At 45.1% G+C, this 24,568-nt stretch overlaps 2 protein-coding genes across 2 annotated transcripts in view; both read right to left on the reverse strand.

Annotated features, from left to right (window-relative positions):
• Window positions 1-534: 534 nt before the first annotated feature.
• LOC108802126 (epoxide hydrolase 1-like) lies at window positions 535-12,349 on the reverse strand. Its single transcript, XM_018574012.1, has 9 exons — window positions 12,247-12,349; window positions 8,328-8,544; window positions 7,078-7,258; window positions 4,635-4,862; window positions 3,478-3,607; window positions 3,105-3,319; window positions 1,940-2,048; window positions 1,478-1,603; window positions 535-766 (listed from the first exon to the last, which is right to left on the reverse strand). Exons 1-9 carry the CDS (start codon window positions 12,273-12,275, stop codon window positions 565-567), a joined length of 1,437 nt encoding a protein of 478 aa, XP_018429514.1. The 5' UTR covers window positions 12,276-12,349; the 3' UTR covers window positions 535-564.
• A 5,351-nt stretch (window positions 12,350-17,700) lies between these two features.
• Window positions 17,701-24,568, reverse strand: part of LOC108802122 (epoxide hydrolase 1-like) — a 16,960-nt gene continuing 10,092 nt past the window's right edge. The window contains exons 5-9 of the mRNA XM_018574008.1: window positions 22,589-22,697; window positions 22,352-22,477; window positions 19,619-19,806; window positions 19,103-19,181; window positions 17,701-17,951 (exon numbers count right to left, since the gene is read on the reverse strand). Coding sequence (XP_018429510.1) covers window positions 17,744-17,951; window positions 19,103-19,181; window positions 19,619-19,806; window positions 22,352-22,477; window positions 22,589-22,697 — 710 coding nt within the window. The 3' untranslated portion in view covers window positions 17,701-17,743. The remainder of the gene's footprint in view (window positions 17,952-19,102; window positions 19,182-19,618; window positions 19,807-22,351; window positions 22,478-22,588; window positions 22,698-24,568) is intronic.

Raw genomic sequence — 24,568 nt, forward strand, 5'->3', positions numbered from 1 at the left:
CTCAGCACAAGATTTCCATTCTATGTTATGGGGCCCGTACATGTCAGAGGTGTACAGGAGCTTCCTTGGGGCAGGAATAGTAAGAATGTGCACCAATAATGAGCTGAGCAATTCACAGTGGCAGTGTACCTGTCTTTAGGGAGAATGTCATTTACTTTCTCTCTGGGGGTCCCTGCTGTCAGACGGGGTGGTCACTCCAGGCTCCTCATTTTATCCGGCCTCCCTGTTACAGCTTTATAACAGATGAGTATGAAATATCGTTCTTCTGTCTCTATATATTCATTGGAGAAATAAACACTTTGCTGGATCTTTGATGTTTGTGGATTCTGGATAGCCAGGGCAAGAGGAGACACTGGTCGGAAGATAATCGTTTAATGAAGGCCTTGCAGGAACAGACTGAAAGCATGAACATGAAATGGAAATCACTCTCAGCAGAGCCCAGCCATGCACAGACAGGCTGATGCTGCAACTCAAGATTGTCTATATCTGAAAGTGGCATCATAAATTGGTTCTTCACCCTTCACCACGACTCTGCCATCTGACGTTATAAGGCCACTCCCCATTTTACAGCTTCTCCACCTTCAACACAAAGTTCTGGATGTCGCGGGCCAACAGTTCTGGCTCTTCAAAGGCAGGAAAGTGCCCCCCGCGGGGCATAAATGTGTAGGTGACAATGTTCCTAAACTTCTCCTTTGCCCAAACCCGAGGGGCGTGCACGATCTCACAGGGGAATGCAGCAATACCGGTTGGCACATGCACCCCAATCCTGGAATGAGATAAAAGTGTAAAATCACTAAAATACTTACACATTCATTTCCTGGAAACACGCCTACAAATCATGAGCTTTAATATCCTTTATAAAAGCTAACCTGTATCACAGATCTGTATATGAAATAACAAAGAAACACAAATTACACACTCCAGAAGGTGAGCAGAAAGAAGACTCAGGAGGAGGAGAGGACCCGCCCCTGAGGAGCTTACCGTTACACATACACTATATTGCCAAACGTATTGGGACATCCCTCCAGATCATTGGATTCAGGTGTTCCGTGACATTTCCTTAGAGTTTGGGGATGGCCACTTCCTGTTCCAACATGATCTGCACACCAGTGCACAAAGCAAGGTCCATAAAGACATGGATGGGGGAGTTTGGGGTGGAGGAACTTGACTGGCCTGCTCAGAGTCCTGACCTCAGCCCGATAGAACACCTTTGGGATGAATTAGAGCGGAGACTGCGAGCCCGGCCTTCTCCTCCAACATCAGTACCTGACCGCACAAATGGTCCAACATTCCCATAGACACACTCCTAAACCTTGTGGACACCTTCCCAGGAGAGCTGAAGCTGTTATATCGGCAAAGGGCGGAGCCAACCCAATACTGAACCCTACGGACTAAGACTGGGATGCCAATAAAGTTCATGTGCGTGTAAAGGCCGGCATCCCAATACTTTTGCCAATATAGTGTATCTTATACTCACTTGGTGTCTGGGGTGCGGCTATAATTCCTTGGGAAATTCTCCTTGTAGAACCTCATGGAAGATGCGATTGATCCAGTGGTCCAGTAGATCATCACATTGGTCAGGAGATCATCAAGAGATAATTTCCTAAATAGAGAACGAAGCATGTTATTGATTGGCCACTGGTGGTTCATTGTCTTTTTTTGGGTGACAAGCCATTGCTGGATTGAAGCTCAGCACCAGGAACATTCCCTACCCCCTCGTATTGTGGTACGTTCTGGGCATTACATTGCTTGTGGAGGAAAAGTGTCTCCGCAAATTTTGGGTTGACAAATATGTCAGCAGGTTGTGTTGCTGAAGAGTCTAAATCTGTCAAGTTGATGATATTTTATGCGGTAAGAGCTTCTTCTTCTACAGATGACCAAATCTCAGCATGCCATGTGTGATGCCTTCGAGTTCTGGTCCTGACATGTTGTCGCTCACCTGGTTAGGCCGCCATCTTCTAGATCGCGGAACGCATTGTCTGTCCAGGTGGAAAACTTCTCCAGGATGTAGGCCGCGAGTCCAGCTGGAGAGTCGTTCAGAGCAGAACCTGCAAGAGAGGAGAGTCCCGTGAGAAGCAGAACCGGCCCCAGAGGGGCATCTGACACAAGTTCATGGGGTACAATAGATAGTCCAGCATCATTACACAGGGCATACAGCCAGGAACTGACCACAAAATCCCACCAAGTTTTCCTGCAGCAACATACATTTGAAGTAGAAATCCTCTACATCCCTATGTGGCCAGTTCAAGTCAATGACACACGTGCACACTTTGTTTTTAACTCTTTGCATATGGTGCACATTTGTTTTTAGATGAATATTTGACCTCTGATGAAGCCACAAAAGGTGTTGAAATGTGTTGGGTTGTTATGGTTTTGTGTGAGAGTTATTGAATCCCATGAAAAAATTGAGACAAAGGGACAGCAAAAGCCAATACATTGGATAATGAATACGGCTAAGCTAGACCTGATCCCTCAAGAAAGGTAGAAAGGGATGGAACTGAACAGCTGGGAAGATATGAAAATCCTTTAGTTAACATTTGGCTGAACAATAATAAATAACATGGGACACCAGAGAGGGGAGTATAATACCTCTTCTATTACAGGGAATGGAGGGGAGGTAGGAGACATGGGACACCAGAGAGGGGGGTATAATACAGAGAACAGAGGGAGGTAGGAGACACGGGACACTAGAGCGGCGAGTATAACCTTTCTTCTATTTCAGGGAATGGAGGGGAGGTAGGAGACACGGGACACTGGAGATAGGCGTGTAATACCTCTTCTATTACCGGGAATGGAGGCAAGGTAGGAGGCACGGGACACTGGAGATTGGAGTGTAATACCTCTTCTAGTACAGGGGACTTCTGGCTGCCTTCCATTTACAACCTGACAGAGTCTCTTGAAGGACATAATAAAAGTTATTTTTACAACTGTTCAGGCTGTACACAATAATAATTGTCTAGTCGAATAAACCTGAATGATCTCATGTCCCTGTGAGGACACAGACTGATTATTCAGCAAACATTCACACTTCATCTACTACAATGAAACTGTTCCCAGGGATTGTGAATTTTTTTTTGGGGGGGGGGGCTTTTGGAGATTCTTACCGACAGTGTCCGGTTTGGTGGCCTGTATGTGGAGGTACCCGCTCTCCAGGACAATGGCGAACACATTCTTCTCCATGTATGGATATATACGCCTGGCGTCTTCCCGCGTCAGACCCACAAGCCAGGGAGCGTAGCGGCCGATAATCAGGGATTTCAGCCTCCGCAGTCCTCCAAACGGGAGCATCACGAAATTGAGGTGGAGGCCCTTTACTGACCTGCAGGGAGGACGCAGACACACAATATAGAATGATTGACAGAACAGAGAAAACTGTATTTCACTAGGCCTGGACTGGCGGTCTGACAAAAATGGCATTTGCCAGAAGAAATGGAGGAACTGAAGACACTTCTGGATTGCTGTGAGCCACATACTTACTCCGGCTTCATCTGAGATAGGAGCGTGGTGATTCTGCTGCCCCAGTCTCCACCCTGCGTGTAGAATTCTTTGAATCCAAGTCGAAGCATCAGCTTGTAGAATATCCGGGCCGCAGCTAAGGCCGTGAATCCTGTTTTATGGACAAAAGTAACTTCATGATATCAACCAACAGAGAAACCACTGTGCAGACAGACAACTAATATTCTCAGACACAGATCACTATGCGACGCGGCAGAACTTCTTTTCCTACAGGGTCCCTTTAATCTGAATTCTCTGTAATCCACAGATGGCAAGGAGCACCTCACAGGGTCACTGTGTAACTTCCCCTCTCTGAACCACATTCAAACTTCCAAGACATACCCTATAAAACTAAAAAAGTTAAGGCTTTAGATATACTTGAAGCAAATCACCTGACCTTGTACTAGAAGTACCTAACAGCGGTATTAGGGCTAGGGTTGCCACCTTTTCTTCTAACGAAACCCGAACACTCTAGCAACGCACTGAATTTTTTTTTTGGGAGAATGAGTCGTGGCTTATTCATATAAAATAGCGCTGTCCATTCTTATGTAAATATCACAGTTTAGACTATTTTCAGTGGGGGGCCAGTAGCCCCTATCTTAATTTTGGTTGCCCCTATCTGCAGGACATCTTGTGTCCGGGTTTCAGCTGCCATGAAACCCGGACACAGCATTCAAAACCCGAACTGCCCGGGTGAATCCTGGACAGGTGGCAACCCTAATTAGGGCCCATTCAGTCTATGTGTTGTGTCAATGCATATTCATTACTGCAGAGGCACCATGGTTCAAGTGGTAACTTGTTGTGTTAACATGCAGTACAATGCAGGTTGTACCATACACTACACCACCATACAACACACCAATCTGGACAGGTGTAAAAGACCTAAGAGGGTATATTTCCTCACTTTGGAGAGATCTCCTCTCACTTCCTTTTGTATCTTGAGACAGGAAGTGCAGGAAAATCTCCTACATAGGACACAAATCACAAAGAAAATAAATTTTTCCATCTCTGCACACAAAACTAACGGAAAACATTTGCCTTTAGATACACTTCAATAACCTAAATGTTTCACCCAACAAAAATGACAAAGTGACAAAAATGATGCATCGTCCATTGTTAACCGCACACCCGCCCCTCACCTTTCTTGTGTGATGCCTCTGAGAAGCCATATCCCGGGATAGATGGACAGATGACCTCAAAGACAATGTTGGGGTCCAAGCCATGCTTCCCTGGGTCTGTCAGAAGCGGAATTATCTTATAAAACTCATAAAAGGATCCTGGCCAGCCGTGGACCATCAGCAAGGGAAGAACTTTTTGTCTGGAGGACACTTGTGGGGGCTTCACATGGAGGAAATGCACCTCCAGACCTGTGGGAGGAAGGAAGATTTGTTATCTTGATGAATATACTACTGTGCTGAAGGAACCCATCAATGGATGAAGTACACCTCCAGAACTGCGGGGGAAGGAGGCTATATTATGTTGGTGAATATACTACTTCTGTGTGGAAAGGACCCATCAATGGATGAAGTACACCACCAGACCCACAGGAGGAACTATGATTTATTATATTGTAGAATATGCTACTTCTGTGCAGGAAGGACCCAGCAATGGATGAAGTGCACCTGCAGACCTTCAGAAGGAATGACATTTTTTTATATTGTTGAAAATACTACTTCTGTCCTGGAAGAAACCATCAATGGATAAAGTGCACCTCAAGATCTCCGGGAGGTATATTGGTGAATTTACTACTTCTGAGATGGAAGAATCCATCAATGGATGAATTGCACCTCAAGACCTTTGGGTGAAGGGGATACTTTTTTATATTAGTGAATATACTACTTCTGTGCTGGGAGAACCCATCAATGGATGAAGTGCACCTCCAGACCTTCAGAAGGTAGGATGATTTATTATATTGGTGAATATACTACTTCTATACTGGGAAGACCCATCAATGGATGAAGTGCACCTCCAGACCTTCAGAAGGTAGGATGATTTATTATATTGGTGAATATACTACTTCTATACTGGGAAGACCCATCAATGGATGAAGTGCACCTCCAGACCTTAGGGTGGAAGGACGACTTATTATATTGGTGAATATACTACTTTATACTGGGAAGACCCATCAATGGATGAAGTGCACCTCCAGACCTTCAGAAGGTAGGGTGACTTATTATATTGGTGAGTATACTACTTCTATCCTGGGAAGAACCATCAATGGGTGAAGTGTACCAGCAGACCTTCAGAAGGTAGGTGATTTATTATATTGGTGAGTATACTACTTCTGTCCTGGAAGAACCATCAATGGGTGAAGTGTACCAGCAGACCTTTGGGAGGGAGGACGATTTATTATATTAGTGAATATACTACTTCTGTGCTGGGAGAACCCATCAATGGATGAAGTGCACCTCCAGACCTTAGGGAGGAAGGACGACTTATTATATTGGTGAGTATACTACTTCTGTGCTGGGAAGACCCATCAATGGATGAAGTGCACCTCCAGACCTTCAGAAGGTAGGATGATTTATTATATTGGTGAATATACTACTTCTATACTGGGAAGACCCATCAATGGATGAAGTGCACCTCCAGACCTTAGGGTGGAAGGACGACTTATTATATTGGTGAATATACTACTTTATACTGGGAAGACCCATCAATGGATGAAGTGCACCTCCAGACCTTCAGAAGGTAGGGTGACTTATTATATTGGTGAGTATACTACTTCTATCCTGGGAAGAACCATCAATGGGTGAAGTGTACCAGCAGACCTTCAGAAGGTAGGTGATTTATTATATTGGTGAGTATACTACTTCTGTCCTGGAAGAACCATCAATGGGTGAAGTGTACCAGCAGACCTTTGGGAGGGAGGACGATTTATTATATTAGTGAATATACTACTTCTGTGCTGGGAGAACCCATCAATGGATGAAGTGCACCTCCAGACCTTAGGGAGGAAGGACGACTTATTATATTGGTGAATATACTACTTCTATACTGGGAAGACCCATCAATGGATGAAGTGCACCTCCAGACCTTAGGGTGGAAGGACGACTTATTATATTGGTGAATATACTACTCCATATTGGGAAGACCCATCAATGGATGAAGTGCACCTCCAGACCTTCAGAACGTAGGTTGATTTATTATATTGGTGAGTATAATACTTTTGTCCTGGGAAGACCCATCAATGGGTGAAGTGTACCAGCAGAACTTAGGGAGGGAGGACGATTTATTACATTAGTGAATATACTACTTCTGTGCTGGGAAGACCCATCAATGGATGAAGTGCACCTCCAGACGTTGGGGAGGAAGGATGATTTATCATCAAAGGATGGAGGGGAACTTCTGTAACAGGGAAGTGGAGGTAATGTTTGTGTGAATTCAACTGTGCTTAAATAATTATTTAATAAAGTAGCTACAAAAATATATAAAATATTAGTTTAAAAACTTATAAGCATCAAAGAGAAAGATGTTAAGAAATCCTTAAAAGTTTCCCATGGAGGGTAACACAATATATACAAGCAAATGGAAAATGGTCCCTTTGTTGATTCAACTGTCACTGAACAAGGCCCAGGATACCTTCTATAGTGGTCTTATAATGGGGGTATCGGTTGAGGATCTTCACTTGCTTCTGCCAGTCGAACTCATTCCTCCAATATGAAATAACTTTCTTCAGCTGGGTAGAGTTAAACCCGTAGTGAAATCTGGAGTCCTCCAGAGGTGAAAAGAGCCGCGTGCGGTCAAGACGTTCATGGAGGTCCTGGAAACACAATTGGAACATATTGCCCTCTCCAACGCACACATAGTCAAGAGATAAAAAAAATACATTTCACTAGTAAATGTTTTCACTCCACCCCTTCTCTACAGTTCCTCCCACCTCTGTACTCCATGGACCTGCTGCAAATGCTCAGGGGATAGTACACACTGCACACTAATGTGAAGAAACAATTTAACTGATGAGGAAAACACCTTTAAAAAGATTGTGAAAGTGATGTTTTAGTTATGGGAGGAATCCGCTTTATTGTATCACCCTCTTCGCTTCTTAGATCTTGGAGACCCCATTAGGAAGATCTCCCTTCCATACTTCCTGGCTCAGTCTCAGACCAGCCTTGGTTTGTTGAATGTTCCTGCCTACCTTAGTTTGATGGGTGTTCCTGCCCACCTTGGTCTTTAGGATGTTCCTGTCCACCTTGAAGTGTTGGGTTTCCTTTTGTCACTTTGGTCTGTTGGGTGTTCCTGCCCACCTAGGTCTGTTGGGTGTACCTGCCCAGCATGGTCTTTTGATTTCCCACCAACCTTGGTCTGTTGAATGTTCCTGCCTACCTAAGTTTGATGGGTGTTCCTGCCTACCATGGTCTTTAGAATGTTCCCGCCCACCTTGAAGTGTTGGGTTCCCTTTTGCCACTTTGATCTGTTGGGTGTTCCTGCCCACCTAGGTCTGTTGGGTGTTCCTGCCCACCTTTGGTCTGTTGAATGTTCCCACTCACCTTAGTCTGTTAATTGTCCTCCCCCTCCTTGTTCTTTTGGTTGGTTCAATCCATCTTTTCTGTTGGGTGTCCTCTCCAACCATGGTCTGTTCAGTCTTTCCATTCACCTTGGCCTGTTGGATATTCCCACCCACCTTGATCTGTTGGATGTTCCCGGTCAACTTACGATGTCCCCACTCTTCCTATTGTTTTCCACAATATAAAATAAACCAGCATGGAGAGTCCCTCCCTCGTAAGGATCTCAGAATCTTTTAAACAGTTACAATGACACATAGACCGTATACTGTGGTCTCAGTATATACCATCATTACATTTTTAGGTACTTTTCTTGCACATTGATACCTCAATCTCTTCTTTGGAGGCCTCGATGATGAATGGTCTAACACTGGTGTCCTCACTCAGTAAGTGGGGTCTCTCCCCAGGGCCCCACCATCCTTCTCCCAGCTCAATGGATTTCACCTTCCTGTTGTGCAGCTTCCAGCAGAGCAGCGCACCCCCCACACCTAGAGCTGTGGCCGGGACCAGCAGACTGTGAGGCCATCGAGTGCAAAGGGCCTCCCTGCAAAGAGAGAATCCAGAATTGTCATCTACAATGGAAACACAACAGATTGTGCACCTCATCCAAATATTTTCCCAAACTGCCTACACCCTCAGCATAAAATAGGAGAAGAAATCTTCAATTTCTGCACCAACGTAAAAGTGTAAAATATCTCTTTTAATGTATATGTCTCAGCAGAAGAAGTTCCCCCCCACCGGTTGGAGTAAGGATGGATACTGGTCCAAAATGACACTGAATTGTATTAATTCTGCTGCTGACTACAGATGAGCAAAACTGCACAATTTCCAAAGAAATTTGCATATTCTTGGCACGGGTTCACCCTATAGGTGAAATGCTATGGAGTCAATGTGTAGGGCAAAATTATGGCGGTTAATGGTGGTTTTAGGTGGTTTTAGGTGGTTTTTAAGGCTCCACTGTGCTGTGACTACAGCTTGGTCAGAAACACTTCTCCCTTCCCAACCTGACGATTGGACACTGAAGGAGCAGCAAAACACTAATGAGTCCTCCCTCTGCCTACTCATCCTGTCCACACAACTACTTTAAACAGGAGAGACTCCTGGCTCCCCTACCTTCCCAGTCTGAGTGCAACTGTGCAGGGGAGTACAGGAAGCTAGTATGAAGCCACATTCAGGTACTTGCGCTATCTGCATTTTTAAAGGAAGTTATAATTATTTAAAGGAGTCTCTTTTCTTCAGGGGGAGTGAATGGAGGTAGAAGCTTTGACCAAAGCCCACCGCTGTAGCAGATCTTGGATCAGAGAAGTGGATTATGAATCGTTGAGCGGCCATTGGTCGGATTATTGGCGGTTTTCGCCCTTATTACCAAGAGGATTATTTATTTTCACTTTACACTTTGCACTCTGGCGGAGCCGCGGTCACGCCTCACCTACTTATGGTTAAATATTAACTTTCCGGTGAGGACAGTCATGTGCCCCGGTCTGAACCTGACTGTATGGGCATCCAAAACCCATTTAAAGTGATCCCATCAACACAAGCCCCATAGCAGGTTAACAATCCCAGGAGCCGATGGGGCTTAGTCCTGGACCATTGCTGTCACTGACAGCCCACCAGGTCCACGGGAACTCAGTGTGCAGCCCCTGAATTGTGTTCTGGAGCACCGAGGGCTTCATACTTAGCATAAGCGGGCTCCATGTTGGGCACCTGTGATCTGGTGTGATGCTTTGGTATAGAATGACATTACAGTCTGGTCCGGGTCCCAGAATATTCAAGGAAAACAGTGAAATACACAGATGAAGATATACAGTATATGGGAGCTGTTTTATCTGCTCCCATATACTGCAAAGGATTTGCATTTCTGCCCATCCACTCCTGGCATTTACACAACTCTAACACACAGATCGAGATCTAGAGTGATTATACAGTGAAAGGAGAAGCAGCAGACTGATGAGCTCATCTCTGTGTCACTCTGCTGTCTCTTACTATCAGCGCGTCCTTTGTCAGCTCATAAGCACTGCCGTACAAATGATAGTCTCCTTGTTCTGCTCCCCCCTCCCCCACTCCCCCACTCTGAGCTTTGCTGTAAATGGACTGCAAGAGGCTGATAACAGGGCAAATCCAGGTACTTACACTGCTTGCGTTAATGCATTTAATGAAATATTAATGAATACAGAACTGAATTAATTTGCGTCTTTTATATCTGCCCCAGCTTTATAACCTGATAGAGCTGGAAGGAGCATAATCCAATAATGGGGATTATAGAGAGACGCCATTGATGGTATTAGTGTAATGTTTCCTCGTGGATGGAATATGACGCCGTTCTCTCGCCGTCTGAATCAAACGGTGCGATCCGTCACCGCCGGCGATCTGAATTATTTAATCCGTGATTACAGACACACAAAGGTTTTATATTCCTCAATGTGCTTCTACCTTCTCCAATCACAGCTTCTCATTCCCCGTATGACCCGTGTCACCCAACACGCTCCGCTATGTGCCCCAGCAGGTTATGTGAACATACATGTGTGAGGATATACAGACATACGATGATCATACTTATGTGTGTCATGTGTATTAAATAAAGTGTAACAAAGTAACACGTCAATGAGCCACTGCAAATGTGCTGTATAAGAGTGCGTGCGCGTGCGAGCGTGCGCGTGATATATGTTACTAATATAATAAAACATAATAATACAATTTAATAATATAAACAATATTAAAAAAATACTATAATAAAACAGAAAAAAATAAAATCATCAGGATTCCCATGTTGATGAGGACAGGGGCTTTTTCTACACAACCCTGGCCCGGTGGTTCTGAGGGTCTGGGGGCAGGGGGGGCTTATCTGAATCTGGGTGCCAACTTTCATGAAGGGGGCACCCAGATGTTGCCCACTCGTGAATGAGTAAGGGTTAGTTGTTACCCCTTCTCATTCACCAAAAAAACATTAAGATAGTAAATAAACGCACCACACCACACACATAAAAATGTCCCATGATGTAAATCACATCGTCCAGCAATGTAGATCCATCGTCAATCACGATGCCCACCGCCCGCCAACCCGACAAAAGAAAAAGTCCCCTTCTCCCTCCTCTGCACTCGCCGAACACTCGCCGCTAATGTCACCTCCACTCCTGAATGGAAACAGAGAGGCGCAGCTTTTTTCTTTTTGGCCTCTAAAATTCCTACCTAAAGGGTCTGGTATGAATTTGGGGGGATGGGACCCCACACTGTTTTGGTTTTTTTTCCCGATTTTCACATTTACCGACATATCAGTTCATTCCGGAAGACATTCGGATAAAATTTGGAAACGTTCAAATTCGTTATTTTTCCCCATTCGGAAATTCGGATGCATCTGAATCTCGAAATTTGCCGATTTTTGCCCGAATGTCAGTTCAGACGAAATGCACGTGGCTACTATGTTACTTTTTTTAATATACATCACACACAACCTTACAGCCCCATGCAGAGGCTGATGGATGTGTTACTGTGGTCTTCTTCTTCACTGAATATTTCGGCCGGGTGCACACTGGAATCCAGTCAGAACAAAAGGACATTTCTTCTTTTTCTCTCTATGTTGACATTAATCTCCAATACATTTGATGTGCTTAGAAGCAACCAAATAGTGTTTATTAGAATCATTGTCATCTTATGCTGAACAATATATCTTATATCTGGAGAGCGGTGATGTCCCTCCTGTATAATATACCTTATATCTGGAGAGCGGTGATGTCCCTCCTGTATAATATAACATATCTGGAGAGCGGTGATGTCCCTCCTGTATAATATACCTTATATCTGGAGAGCGGTGATGTCCCTCCTGTATAATATACCTTATATCTGTAGAGCGGTGATGTCACTCCTGTATAATATACCTTACATCTGGAGAGCGGTGATGTACCTCCTGTATAATATAACATATCTGGAGAGCGGTGATGTCCCTCCTGTATAATATACCTTATATCTGGAGAGCGGTGATGTCACTCCTGTATAATGTAATCTGGGTCACATGACTCCATATGCTGTGCAATAAATGGGAATGCACCCCTGGACTCTCTCTTATATGCTCACAATGTGCCCTATAAGCTGTTATATGAGGCTGTTAGATGTCACCATGTCCTACATAAAACCTATTCTTGTCCTGAGCTCCTCTGTGAGCTGTAATAAAGACTCTCATGTTGTGCAGTTTGTAGTATATACATTGATGACCCAGTGACAGAAGTGTATGCAGCTCGCAGTCACCCCTCACCTGCCATTATCCAGCAGTTGTCTCCACATCTTCCGGCCTCTTCTGCTCCGGCTGAACTTTGCGCGGTCACAGTGCAGACAAAGCACACGGCTCCTCCTCTGTACACATTATATATATCAGAGCCAGCCAAGTGCAGGGGAAACCTCAGAGATTCACACCATGACCTGCAGACTCTCCTCTCTGTGTTGTCCCTTTATTATAGAGAATTACCAGCATGCTGGTAAATGGGCACAGGTTTATGTACCCCGACCATTAATATGGAGTTTTCCTCCTTTGAGACTGTAACATCCTCCACTCTTCTGGGAAGGCTTTGCACAAGATTTTGGAGTGTGTATGTGGGAATTTGTGTCCATTTGTGAGGTCAGGTACTGATGTTGGATGCAGTGGCGTAACAATCACCATAGCGACCCAGGCGGCCGCTATGGGGCCCGAGGCACGGCGGGGACCGGCCAGGACATCTCCCTGATGCCATGCGGGCCGCCTGGGTCGCTATGGCATCTTGCTCGGACAGCCAGGCTGCTGGCTGTCACTGGCGGCTGTGAGGAGGAACGCTCCGTTCCTTTTCACAGCCGCTGCTGAGTTGGTGACAACTAGCAGCTTCGCAGGAGGTGGCTGGGCCCGTCATCGGCGGCGATCGAGGAGGCGGGGCCCGTCGATCGAGGAGGTGGGGCCCAGTGACGGAGGAGTCGATCGTGGAGGAGAAGGAGGTGGACAGAGGATCAGGGCTGACAGGTAAGAGGGCTTGACCGCCCACCTGAGACCCTGCAGAGCCTACCATAGAGAGTCTATGGTGGGCTCTGCAGGGTCACCCTTAGGTGGGCTGTTTGGGTTATCAGGTGGGTATAACTAGCAATCACTGGGCCCCATACAAAATTTTGCTATGGGGCCCTGTGATTTCTAGTTACGCCCCTGGTTGGATGGATGAGAAGACATTGCTCACAATGGGTGTTCCAATTCATCTCAGTGGTGTTCAGTAGGGTTGAAGGCTCTGTGCGGGACACTTGAGTTCCTCCACACCAAACTGGTCAACCCGTGTCTTGAAACCCATAGAGCTGGCTTTGTGCACAGTCATGGTGAAACAGAAATGGTGCTTCGCCAAGGTTGTAAGAGCACAATTGTCTAAAATGTCTTTGTATGATGTAGTATTAGGAGTACTCTTCACTGGAGACCCCTCAACTCAATCGCTTGGCCATATAATGTATTCATCATAAACAGCTGACATTCGTCATATCTGAATGTTTCTCATTTGGTTCTATAAATCTCACAAGATCTAATTTTTACTTCAATGCTGCAAACTTGGTAAAGTGGTCCACCATAACTAGACCTTGATGGTGCAGCTTCAGAAGGACCATATCACCGCTCCAGTTCCCACATCGGTTCCACTTCCTTTATCAAAGGTGCAGGTACTGAGCTCATCCACATTCTCCCCTCACTTGATGGGCAGTGTAAGGACCGGGAAGACTAGTGTGACCGGGATGTAAGGACACTATGTAATGTCCGGTGGATCTATGGAGTTCGGTATTTCTTTTTAGACCTTCATGGTATCAGTCTTCAGACATGTCAAGTGTAAAAAAGTTGATGGTTTGTACTTCCAATGGGTAGGCTTGTGCCAAGCCAGAGGTGGAACCCAGGCCTCAGCTTCTCTACATTAATGAACAGACTACACAGGTTGGCAAACTTGTTTAGCCAACTGGAACAGCCCTGAGCACATGGCTTGCCTCTTGAACCAGGTAAATGTTTTGGAGACACCCCGATGTCCTAATTCCATGTGGATTCTTTCTGCCACAGAGAGGACCCAGACCATTGACAGTACGACCCCCCAGGTCAGTGGCGGAACTACCGCCGGTGCAGCCGGGGGACCGGGGCCTGTGGCTTTGGGGGGGCCCAGTGGGCTCCCCAACAGCCTCAGTGGGGTCCAGGCCTGATTTTTTTGGCAGTGCACGGTCCGGTGTTCGAACACCGGGGCCCCGCACAGCCATCGGGCTTCTCAGTGAGGGGCGGGTCCTGTAACTCACCTCCCCTCCCGGCCGCGTCGATAGTAACAGGCGGCGTGAGGGGAGGTGAGTCACAGGAGGCGTGTGTGTAAGTCACACATTTCACCGCCGAAAAACTGGGTGGGATTACGTTAAAAACGTGTGACCATGTCACCGGTCACACATTCTAATGTAGTCACAACCTTTGATAGAACACCGCCATCAGGGGGTTATGGCCGGTACCCATGTGAGGGGTCTGGGGGGCCTCTTACATGGGGTATCAACTTTACCGGGGCGGCATGGCAGAGGTGACAGGGGAGGGGGTGGAGGAGGCCGGGCCCCAGCCGCAGCAGGTAAGAAGAGTTGGGAGGAGGTACATGGAAAGGGATCCTGACGACCATATCACCTGAGACCCTGCAGAGTCCACGATAAAGTCTCAGGTGGGCTATGCAGGATCTATGGTGTGCTCTGCAGGGTCTCAGGTAAGTCCAGCACGCTGCTGCAACATTAGAGACCGCTGGGTGGGGGGGGAAGCGGGGGCCAGTGTGATCAGCTCCCGCGCCCCCTGTCTTGGGAGGGGGGCCCAAGATAAAATCTTGCACCAGGGCCCTTTGGTTATTAGGTCCGCCACTGCCCCAGGTCACTGAGGAGCCATGAGGGAACATTATTTTGGGGTACAGAACACTATTCCTCAGGACCAGATGGGAGCACTCACTCAGCAGTTTGTTGGTTTCTGGTAGCAGCTTCAATCTCTCTCTGGGAATGGGCAACCGTTGTAACCATGTCGCCTCTATTAGGGGGCTGCCACTGGATTCTCTCTGTGTCCTTCCCCAAACACTTCCAGGATCCAAATGAGGGATAAAACTGAAGATGAAAACAGTCAGATGGGTTCCAAAATTCTGACTTATTATATGGAGGAATCACAGTATTCTGTAATAGTCACTTTCAATTGTTTTATGCAATACATGTTTGATATTATACAGGTGAAACTCGAATAATTAGAATATTGTGCAAAGTTCATTTATTTCACTAATGCAACTTATAAGGTGAAACTAATATATGAGATAGACTCATTACATGCAAAGCAAGATAATTCAAGCCGTGATTTGTCATCATTGTGATGATTATGGCTTACAGCTCATGAAAACCCCAAGAACCCCAAATCCACAATCTCAGAAAAGTAGATTATTACATGCAATCAATAAAACAAGGATTGTACATAGAACAATATCGGACCTCTGAAAAGTACAAGCATGCATATGTACTCAGTACTTGGTTTGGGCCCCTTTTGCAGCACTTACTGCCATTACTTTTGCACGATATTCTAATTATTCGAGTTTCACCTGTATATGTATATATCCCCAATTCTGCACTCTTGTCCTCCATTAAATCTATATCCAGCAAACTGAAGCGTACGTAAACCCTAACAATTAATTTTCCTTATTTGCTCCCTTTTGCGCTGTTTAATATACCATTCAAAGTGTTTTGTCATATTTATTATAAGTACAAAAAAAGATCAGTTGACCTTGTCTGAAATTCATATCCGTCCTGTGTCCTCTGCACACTTCCTGTGTAACCTTAAATCAAATAGCTCTCCTAGTTCTCCTCTTGGACCACATAATAATTAGTCTTTATGCTTTAGAGATAGGAGCAGAAGGAGGAGGAGAAGGAGTGGTTGAGTAGTTTAGCAAAAGACAATGGACAGGGCTGACACCACTCGATCCACAACAATGCTGTGTGTTGTCACAGAACAATAGGGCTTAGCATCTGAGTGCACTTTTCGAAGATCAACAGGACTTTTTCTGTACTTGCAGAAGGGGGGGAAATGGGCACGTATTGCAGAGATATACTGCATATATTTTCTACCTTAAAAAATAATCCTAGAGACTTATTTCCCCCACAGTCGGTAAAACCAAAAAGAAGCATAAATAAAAGTGTGTTCAAATCCCAGCAAACTTTTCATCACCAATGCTTCCACAGTTCCATGTAAAGTTCACCCCGTCTACACCATACACCAGTGTCCCCCAAGGGCACACCCTCACCCCAAGAACATGGCCACCAAATCAATACTATTCATGTTTGTGGTATCATGGTATCAGCAGGCTTCATTTATGGATAGGAGAGCATGGATCGCCGCAGATCTGTTTAACCTGTCAGATCGTTCCAGACATCTCATCACACAAAAAATGACCAGGATCACATGAAGGTGTCTCGCAATTGGCAGTCTAATACTGGGGTCTCCTATGACAGCCTGTCTAATACTGGGGTCTACTATGAAAGTCTGTCTAATACTGGGGTCTACTATGAAAGTCTGTCTAATACTGGGGTCTCCTATGACAGTCTGTCTAATACTGGGGTCTACTATGAAAGTCTGTCTAATACTGGGGTCTCTCATTACAGTCTGTCTAATACTGGGGTCTCCTATGAAAGCCTTTCTAGTACTGGGGTCTCATATGACAGTCTGTCTAATACTGGGGTCTCCTATGAAAGCCTGTCTTATACCGGGGTCTCTCATTATAGTCTGTCTAATACTGGGGTCTCCTATGACAGCCTGTCTAATGCTGGGGTCTCCTATGACAGTCTGTCTAATACAGGGGTCTCCTATGAAAGCCTTTCTAGTACTGGGGTCTCATATGACAGTCTGTCTAATACTGGGGTCTCCTATGACAGCCTGTCTAATACTGGTCTCCTATGACAGCCTGTCTAATACTGGTCTCCTATGACAGCCTTCCTAATACCAGCTCTCCCATGACAGCCTAACACTGGGGTCACCTATGGCCGACTATCTAATACTGGGGTCCCCCATGACAACCTACAGCTGGCCACACACCTTACAATTATCTGCAGATTTTCTATGGTCAGATGGAACAAGTGCAACAGATTCCTCCATCTACTTCATCTACGCTAAACTGTGTGTATGGAGGAATCTCCCGCTGGGCCAAGCTTCAGTATCTTGCTAGTCGGCCTCGCTGGCTGTCAAAATACCTGAACAATCTGATTGGATGCAGGCATTGTTCAGGTGCCAAGTGTATTTATGTTCATCCCGTCCCCAGATTTATACAGCTCAACCACACAGTACAGCCAGGTAGGTGACACAACCTAAGGAAGACGGTGGCATCACCTCTCCACTCTCCACCTGTGAGAAGACAGTAAAAGGGGAAGCAATAGACTGCTGTGTAGGCTCATCTCTCTTCTCACTTATCTCTTTCCTCCTGTCAGCATGCTCCTGGCATTACGGCAGAAACTGATTTCTGTGCATTGCATTGCAGCAGAAACTGAACTGTGCTGCTTCTCCCTCCCACAGTCTGAGCTCTGCTGTACAGGGACTGCATGAGACTGATAGCAAAATGAATTCAGGAACGTACACAGCATTTTGTCTGCATGGAGTTCAGTATTTAGCTGTAGCTTAGAGCCTTTATTTCAGCATTTTGTGTTGCATTTCCCCAGATTAGGAGCAGGGACACGAGGTGATATATACAGAGTAGTGTGTTGGGCAGCACATGTAGCGTGACGGGTCCTGTACTTTATTTAGCATTTTTTTCCACCTTAGACACAAAGTTCTGGATGTCGCGGGCCAGCAGTTCGGGCTCCTCGAAGGCAGCAAAGTGCCCTCCGCGGGGCATGTAGTTGTAGTTGACAATGTTTTTGTGTCTCTCTTTGACCCAGATCTTGGGGTTGTGCATCAGCTCATGTGGGAACGCAGCAATGCCGGTGGGAACATACACAGGGGTCCTGCAAAAACAAAAACATCTGTGTCACATGGTGCAATACCTGACTAATACAAAATAAAGTGTCTAAAAGCCCAAGCAAAACTTCAGACATCCAACGTGCCCCCTCCGGAGTCAGTGTCAGAGCTCTCCAATCAGCGTGGGGGGCATTAGCTTTGCTTTATGCAGAGCTGACGCGAGGACGCTAGTTTGTGTCCTCCCGTAACCCTAAGGAGAACTATGGGAAAAAGCCCTGACCCCATAGTTCTCCTTTAAGCAATCAGCACATTGTCACTCTCAGATAAGTAACCACTGACACCAATGGTCTTTTTAGCAATCTGCAAAGGGGGGATTCTTCCCAATGAACATCCAATGTAAGGGACATTCTTCCCACTGACCCCCAATGTAAGGGACATTCTTCCCACTGACCCCCAATGTAAGGGACATTCTTCCCAATGAAAGGAGCATTCTTCCCACTGACCCCCAATGTAAGGGGAATTCTTCCCACTGACCCCCAATGCAAAAGGACATTCTTCCCACTGAACACAAATATAAGGGACATTCTTCCCACTGGCCCCCCAATTTAAGGAGTACGGGACATTCTTCCCACTGACCAACAATGTAATGGACATAGTATGCATTGACCTCCAATGTAAGGGGCATTCCTCCCATTGAACACCAAGATAGCCATTCTTAACCAGGGTAACATGGAACCATGGGGTTCCACCAGAGGTTGCTAGGGGTTGCTTTGACCAATCAGCACTTTTTTTACTCTTAGATTAAGTAACCACTGACACCAATGGTCTTTTTAGCTATCTGTAAAAGGGGGCATTCTTCTCACTGAACATCAATGTGAGGAACATTCTTCCCACTGACCTCGAATGTAATTGGGCCCTATTTTCACTGCCTGTTTTTCATTTCTGGCAATTATTATTATTTGTTTCATTTCATTATTATTATTATTATTGAAAAAAATGTGGCTGTATAGAACAACCCTGGGTCTCAAATACTATAAATAATGTCACATTCTTTTTTCTTATTTTATACAGCTTAAAAGTTAATGTTAATGTACCATGAGTTGTATATACAATTATCAGGGGTTCCCTGAGACCTAAAAGTTATTTTAGGGGTTCCTTCATGTTCAAGAGGTTGAGAAAGACTTCCATAAGAGGACACCATGTCCAAGGATGATGGTTCAAGAGAATGAATAAATTAACTGAGGCATTGGCTACAGTGATGTGGTCCTTGCTCTGAGCTGAAGGAAAGCAAAGGAAAGGTTCGTCTGAGTTTTTGGGCTACTCTATTAGTAAGTCTATGTTTCTTATTATCTATTATTATGACTAAGGATGCACCGATACCAAGTACCGTACTCGGTACAAGTACAGATACTTTTCCAGCTCCAAGACTAGACTAGAGAAAAATTCAAAAGTTAGGAGGCCGCTGTCATTTGTAAGGAGCACACGGAGCTCCCGGGATTTGTACATCTCTGTTTTAATGTATGATTTTGTTTTTATAAATATATATTCGGGATGCACCAATACCAGTTTTGCAAGTACTATTACTGATACTTGCCCAAGTACTCACAGATACAAGTCCTGGTACATTTTTGTTTATTGTCATGTGAAAGTTTTTCTAAAATAATGATTTCAGGACAGTGGTGGAGCGCCAGGACCATGCTGCAACCGCTGCAACCCTGGCAGTTCAAGTTCTGGATGTCGCGGGCCAGCAGTTCGGGCTCCTCGAAGGCAGCAAAGTGCCCTCCGCGGGGCATGTAGTTGTAGTTGACAATGTTTTTGTGTCTCTCTTTGACCCAGATCTTGGGGTTGTGCATCAGCTCATGTGGGAACGCAGCAATGCCGGTGGGAACATACACAGGGGTCCTGCAAAAACAAAAACATCTGTGTCACATGGTGCAATACCTGACTAATACAAAATAAAGTGTCTTAAAGCCCAAGTGAAACTTCAGACATCCAACGTGCCCCCTCCGGAGTCAGTGTCAGAGCTCTCCAATCAGCGTGGGGGGCATTAGCTTTGCTTTATGCAGAGCTGACGCGAGGACGCTAGTTTGTGTCCTCCCGTAACCCTAAGGAGAACTATGGGAAAAAGCCCTGACCCCATAGTTCTCCTTTAAGCAATCAGCACATTGTCACTCTCAGATAAGTAACCACTGACACCAATGGTCTTTTTAGCAATCTGCAAAGGGGGGATTCTTCCCAATGAACATCCAATGTAAGGGACATTCTTCCCACTGACCCCCAATGTAAGGGACATTCTTCCCAATGAAAGGAGCATTCTTCCCACTGACCCCCAATGTAAGGGGAATTCTTCCCACTGACCCCCAATGCAAAAGGACATTCTTCCCACTGAACACAAATATAAGGGACATTCTTCCCACTGGCCCCCCAATTTAAGGGACATTCTTCCCACTGACCAACAATGTAAGGGACATAGTATGCATTGACCTCCAATGTAAGGGGCATTCCTCCCATTGAACACCAAGATAGCCATTCTTAACCAGGGTAACATGGAACCATGGGGTTCCACCAGAGGTTGCTAGGGGTTGCTTTGACCAATCAGCACTTTTTTTACTCTTAGATTAAGTAACCACTGACACCAATGGTCTTTTTAGCTATCTGTAAAAGGGGGCATTCTTCTCACTGAACATCAATGTGAGGAACATTCTTCCCACTGACCTCGAATGTAATTGGGCCCTATTTTCACTGCCTGTTTTTCATTTCTGGCAATTATTATTATTTGTTTCATTTCATTATTATTATTATTATTGAAAAAAATGTGGCTGTATAGAACAACCCTGGGTGTCAAATACTATAAATAATGTCACATTCTTTTTTCTTATTTTATACAGCTTAAAAGTTAATGTTAATGTACCATGAGTTGTATATACAATTATCAGGGGTTCCCTGAGACCTAAAAGTTATTTTAGGGGTTCCTTCATGTTCAAGAGGTTGAGAAAGACTTCCATAAGAGGACACCATGTCCAAGGATGATGGTTCAAGAGAATGAATAAATTAACTGAGGCATTGGCTACAGTGATGTGGTCCTTGCTCTGAGCTGAAGGAAAGCAAAGGAAAGGTTCGTCTGAGTTTTTGGGCTACTCTATTAGTAAGTCTATGTTTCTTATTATCTATTATTATGACTAAGGATGCACCGATACCAAGTACCGTACTCGGTACAAGTACAGATACTTTTCCAGCTCCAAGACTAGACTAGAGAAAAATTCAAAAGTTAGGAGGCCGCTGTCATTTGTAAGGAGCACACGGAGCTCCCGGGATTTGTACATCTCTGTTTTAATGTATGATTTTGTTTTTATAAATATATATTCGGGATGCACCAATACCAGTTTTGCAAGTACTATTACTGATACTTGCCCAAGTACTCACAGATACAAGTCCTGGTACATTTTTGTTTATTGTCATGTGAAAGTTTTTCTAAAATAATGATTTCAGGACAGTGGTGGAGCGCCAGGACCATGCTGCAACCGCTGCAACCCTGGCAGTTCTCATGAAAATGCCAAGTATCAGCACTGGTATCTGAACTGGTATCTGAGCATCCCTAATTATGACCTGCAGGTAACAAGGTTCCTAATTAAAATAAATTCCAGAACTGAGATTATTCTGAACTTTTTACTTTTGTATTTCAACCAAAACTCTTCCGAGAACTTCCATCTTTTTATCCCACAAAACAGACTTTCAAAAACTCATCTAGATGTTGCCATCCAGGAGAGCTCTCTCCATACTAGGTTTCCTCCACCCAGCAAAGCGCTTTCTATATTGTGCACTTATAATACTGAACAAGACTATTTCCTGATTGCTCAGGTCTTCATCAAAGGATTTCTTTACGGCCTGTGGATGTCAAAAATTTCAAGACTTCCAACCAACAAAGTTTTACTCAACGGGTTCCATTTCTTACAAAGTTAAAGTGCAACGGGAGCCAGAACTTTTTTTTTTTTAGCTCTGGATAAAGTGCAGACGGATTTGAGCACCTGTCAGGCTTTTATTGCGGTCCACGTAAGGCATACTCACCCTCTCTATTTGTCCTGGTGACTATTATCACTAACGTGAAAGAAAAATCCAACATTTTGGGCTGTCACCAGAATCTTCCAATTGGGACACTAGTTCTGGTGACCCTGCTGACCAGCAGAGATTTCCCTCTCTTTGGATGAATTTGCTCTTACTTCGTGTTGTCCTATCAGACAGGAAGTAAAGGGAAATTTCCCCAATGGAACTCAAATGCAAAAAAACAGCTGGCAGGTGTTATAACACTCCCTCATTCAATCCAAATCTATTACGTTTTGGCTTCAGTTCTAGTTTGACTTACTTCACGGAGTGTTTTGTTTCCCTGTTCCTCTCATTGGTTGTTTTTCTTTCTTTGATTGGCTGTTGAGGGATTTTTTAATGGACATACCTTGCAAATGGACCAAACTGGAATTCACGGGTGAAGTTTTCTTTGTAAAACCTCATGGAAGACGTGATGGAGCCTGACACCCAATATATCATCACATTGGTGAGAAGGTCATCCAACGAGTATTTCCTACAACACAAACATTTATAAATGATTAATCCTGAAGTTTATTTCTTTAGAAATATTATGTTCAGAAGAAGATTTCTGTCCCATAATGACAATGTTTGTTATGTTTCTGACCTGTCCAGTCCTCCATCCTCCAGGGCTCGATAGTCCGGATTGGTCCAGGTGGAGAACTTTTCCAGGATATAGGCAGCCAGCCCAGCAGGCGAGTCATTCAGAGCAGAGCCTAGAGAGGGGGGGTGGGGGGACATTTACAGACCATTTGACATATATGAGGACCCCAATGACCACTCATGACAACCAGGAGTACTGAGACTAAACCTGCATGATTCTGTATGAGAAGCCCAACACACTGAGCAAACCCAGCTCACTGTTTACAAGTGTCACTTGTAGCCATAAGTCAATGTACAGAATGTGTTAACAGCCAAGTGATCACTGATATTAGGATTCGGATCAAACTCAAATTCAACACGGATTTCCAGTGTTCCATCTTGATTGTATTTTTCCATTCAAATTGTATTGAAGTCAATAGGGGTTGGTGGTTTTGATGGCCCTTAATCAGCACCGTTCCTTATAATGAAGCAACCTGAGGCCACATCTAATTTGGCCACATGGGGGGTGACAAGTATGCCTGCTGCCCCCTTTTCGGCCAGAACATCCAAGGTTGTAAACAGCTCTTAGCAACCTGGGACACTCTGGCTGGCATCCCGCCCTGCTCCTGGCAACCAGTGATGCGAGTGAGCTGGGCGGGACACTGGACAGAGGCATGCACTCCCCCAGACCTGCACCGAGAGCACCCAAAATTTTAGTGGGCGTATGTTTATGGATGACCTCCCGGGTTTGCTCGACCCCACATCAAGTGATTGGCAGCCTATGCAAATAGATGCTAACCAGTTTGTCAACACTGCCCCATAAAGCAACAGAGAGCCCGCCACACACATCGCCAAAGTTCACTGAGGTGCTAAGAAAACTGTCAGAGGTGACACATGGCACCTCTCTGGATCCTCCTCTTGGTATCCCGCCATAAAAGAAAGCTCAGCTGCCTGGTGGTGACTTAACGGCCAATATAAAGTAAGATTTCAAAGAAGTAAAGATATATGGGTTGGGATAAGATATAGGTGTTGGGGCTCTGCGTGGAGAACGGAACAAAACCCTCTCTGAGGGCTTCCCATGCCATTTGGGTGACATAAGTTTATCTTGCAGTCCTCCAGAGGGCCACAAGGAACCCTTAAAACATCCCCTCATTGACTTCAATAGAAAAAGCTGCTGTCTCTTGACAACTTGGGCACTATGTTCCACCAACAGCTAATTTGGGAATACATTTTTGCTCTCCTGCTGATTATGTTGCACCCTGTAAGCAGGAGTGCTTAGTAAATTTAGTGTTATCAGATTGTATTCAGTCTGATGCTGATCTATATTCTATGCTCATCTGGTTTCCCCTAAGCAATCTGTTCTTGTTTGCTTCTGCCTGCTGCTGGGTGTATCCTTGCCACAGAGCGGAGCAACCAATAAGGGATTGTTATGAATATCTATGTTTCCCTGGCCAATCACTAGGAGGTTCATGGCCAGTGGTACATGCTGGGAGAAGGGATAACTATTCAGGGCGGACCATGTGAGGTTCTCTTCTTCCCCTGGGCCTTGCCTGGGGAGAGAATGCTATGGACTGTCTGATTTGGCTAGGCCTCAAGCCTAGGAGTGAGTCTAGCCATGTGTTCACACTGAGGCCTGAGTCTGGGGGCCCAGTGGCTACTACTGATACTAAGGATGAAGATGACTGGACGGATGACTTCTGATTCAAGTACTGCTTCGCCGGGAGCTCTAAACACAGATTGTCCTTACTGGCTTAAAGGTTCTAGTCTGTGAATGGCAGCAGATACTGTGTTCTACTAATTAAAGGAGTCTACGTCAGCCTGGATGATCCTGACCCTAACCCTCTCTCCCAGGAGTTCTTCAATAAAATTCCTCAGCATACAGTCTGGACCTCGCTTTAATCGGTCACCATAGAGGGTGGTAAATGCTATAGGGGCAGCTAGGTTGCTAAAAATCCTAGACAGGCTATGGAGGGGGGGGGGGGGGGGGGGCTGTATAATTTAATTT

The sequence above is a fragment of the Nanorana parkeri genome, unplaced genomic scaffold, assembly GCF_000935625.1.
Source record: "Nanorana parkeri isolate BGI_ZX_2015 unplaced genomic scaffold, ASM93562v1 scaffold2673, whole genome shotgun sequence".
Classification (NCBI taxonomy): Eukaryota; Metazoa; Chordata; class Amphibia; order Anura; family Dicroglossidae; genus Nanorana; species Nanorana parkeri.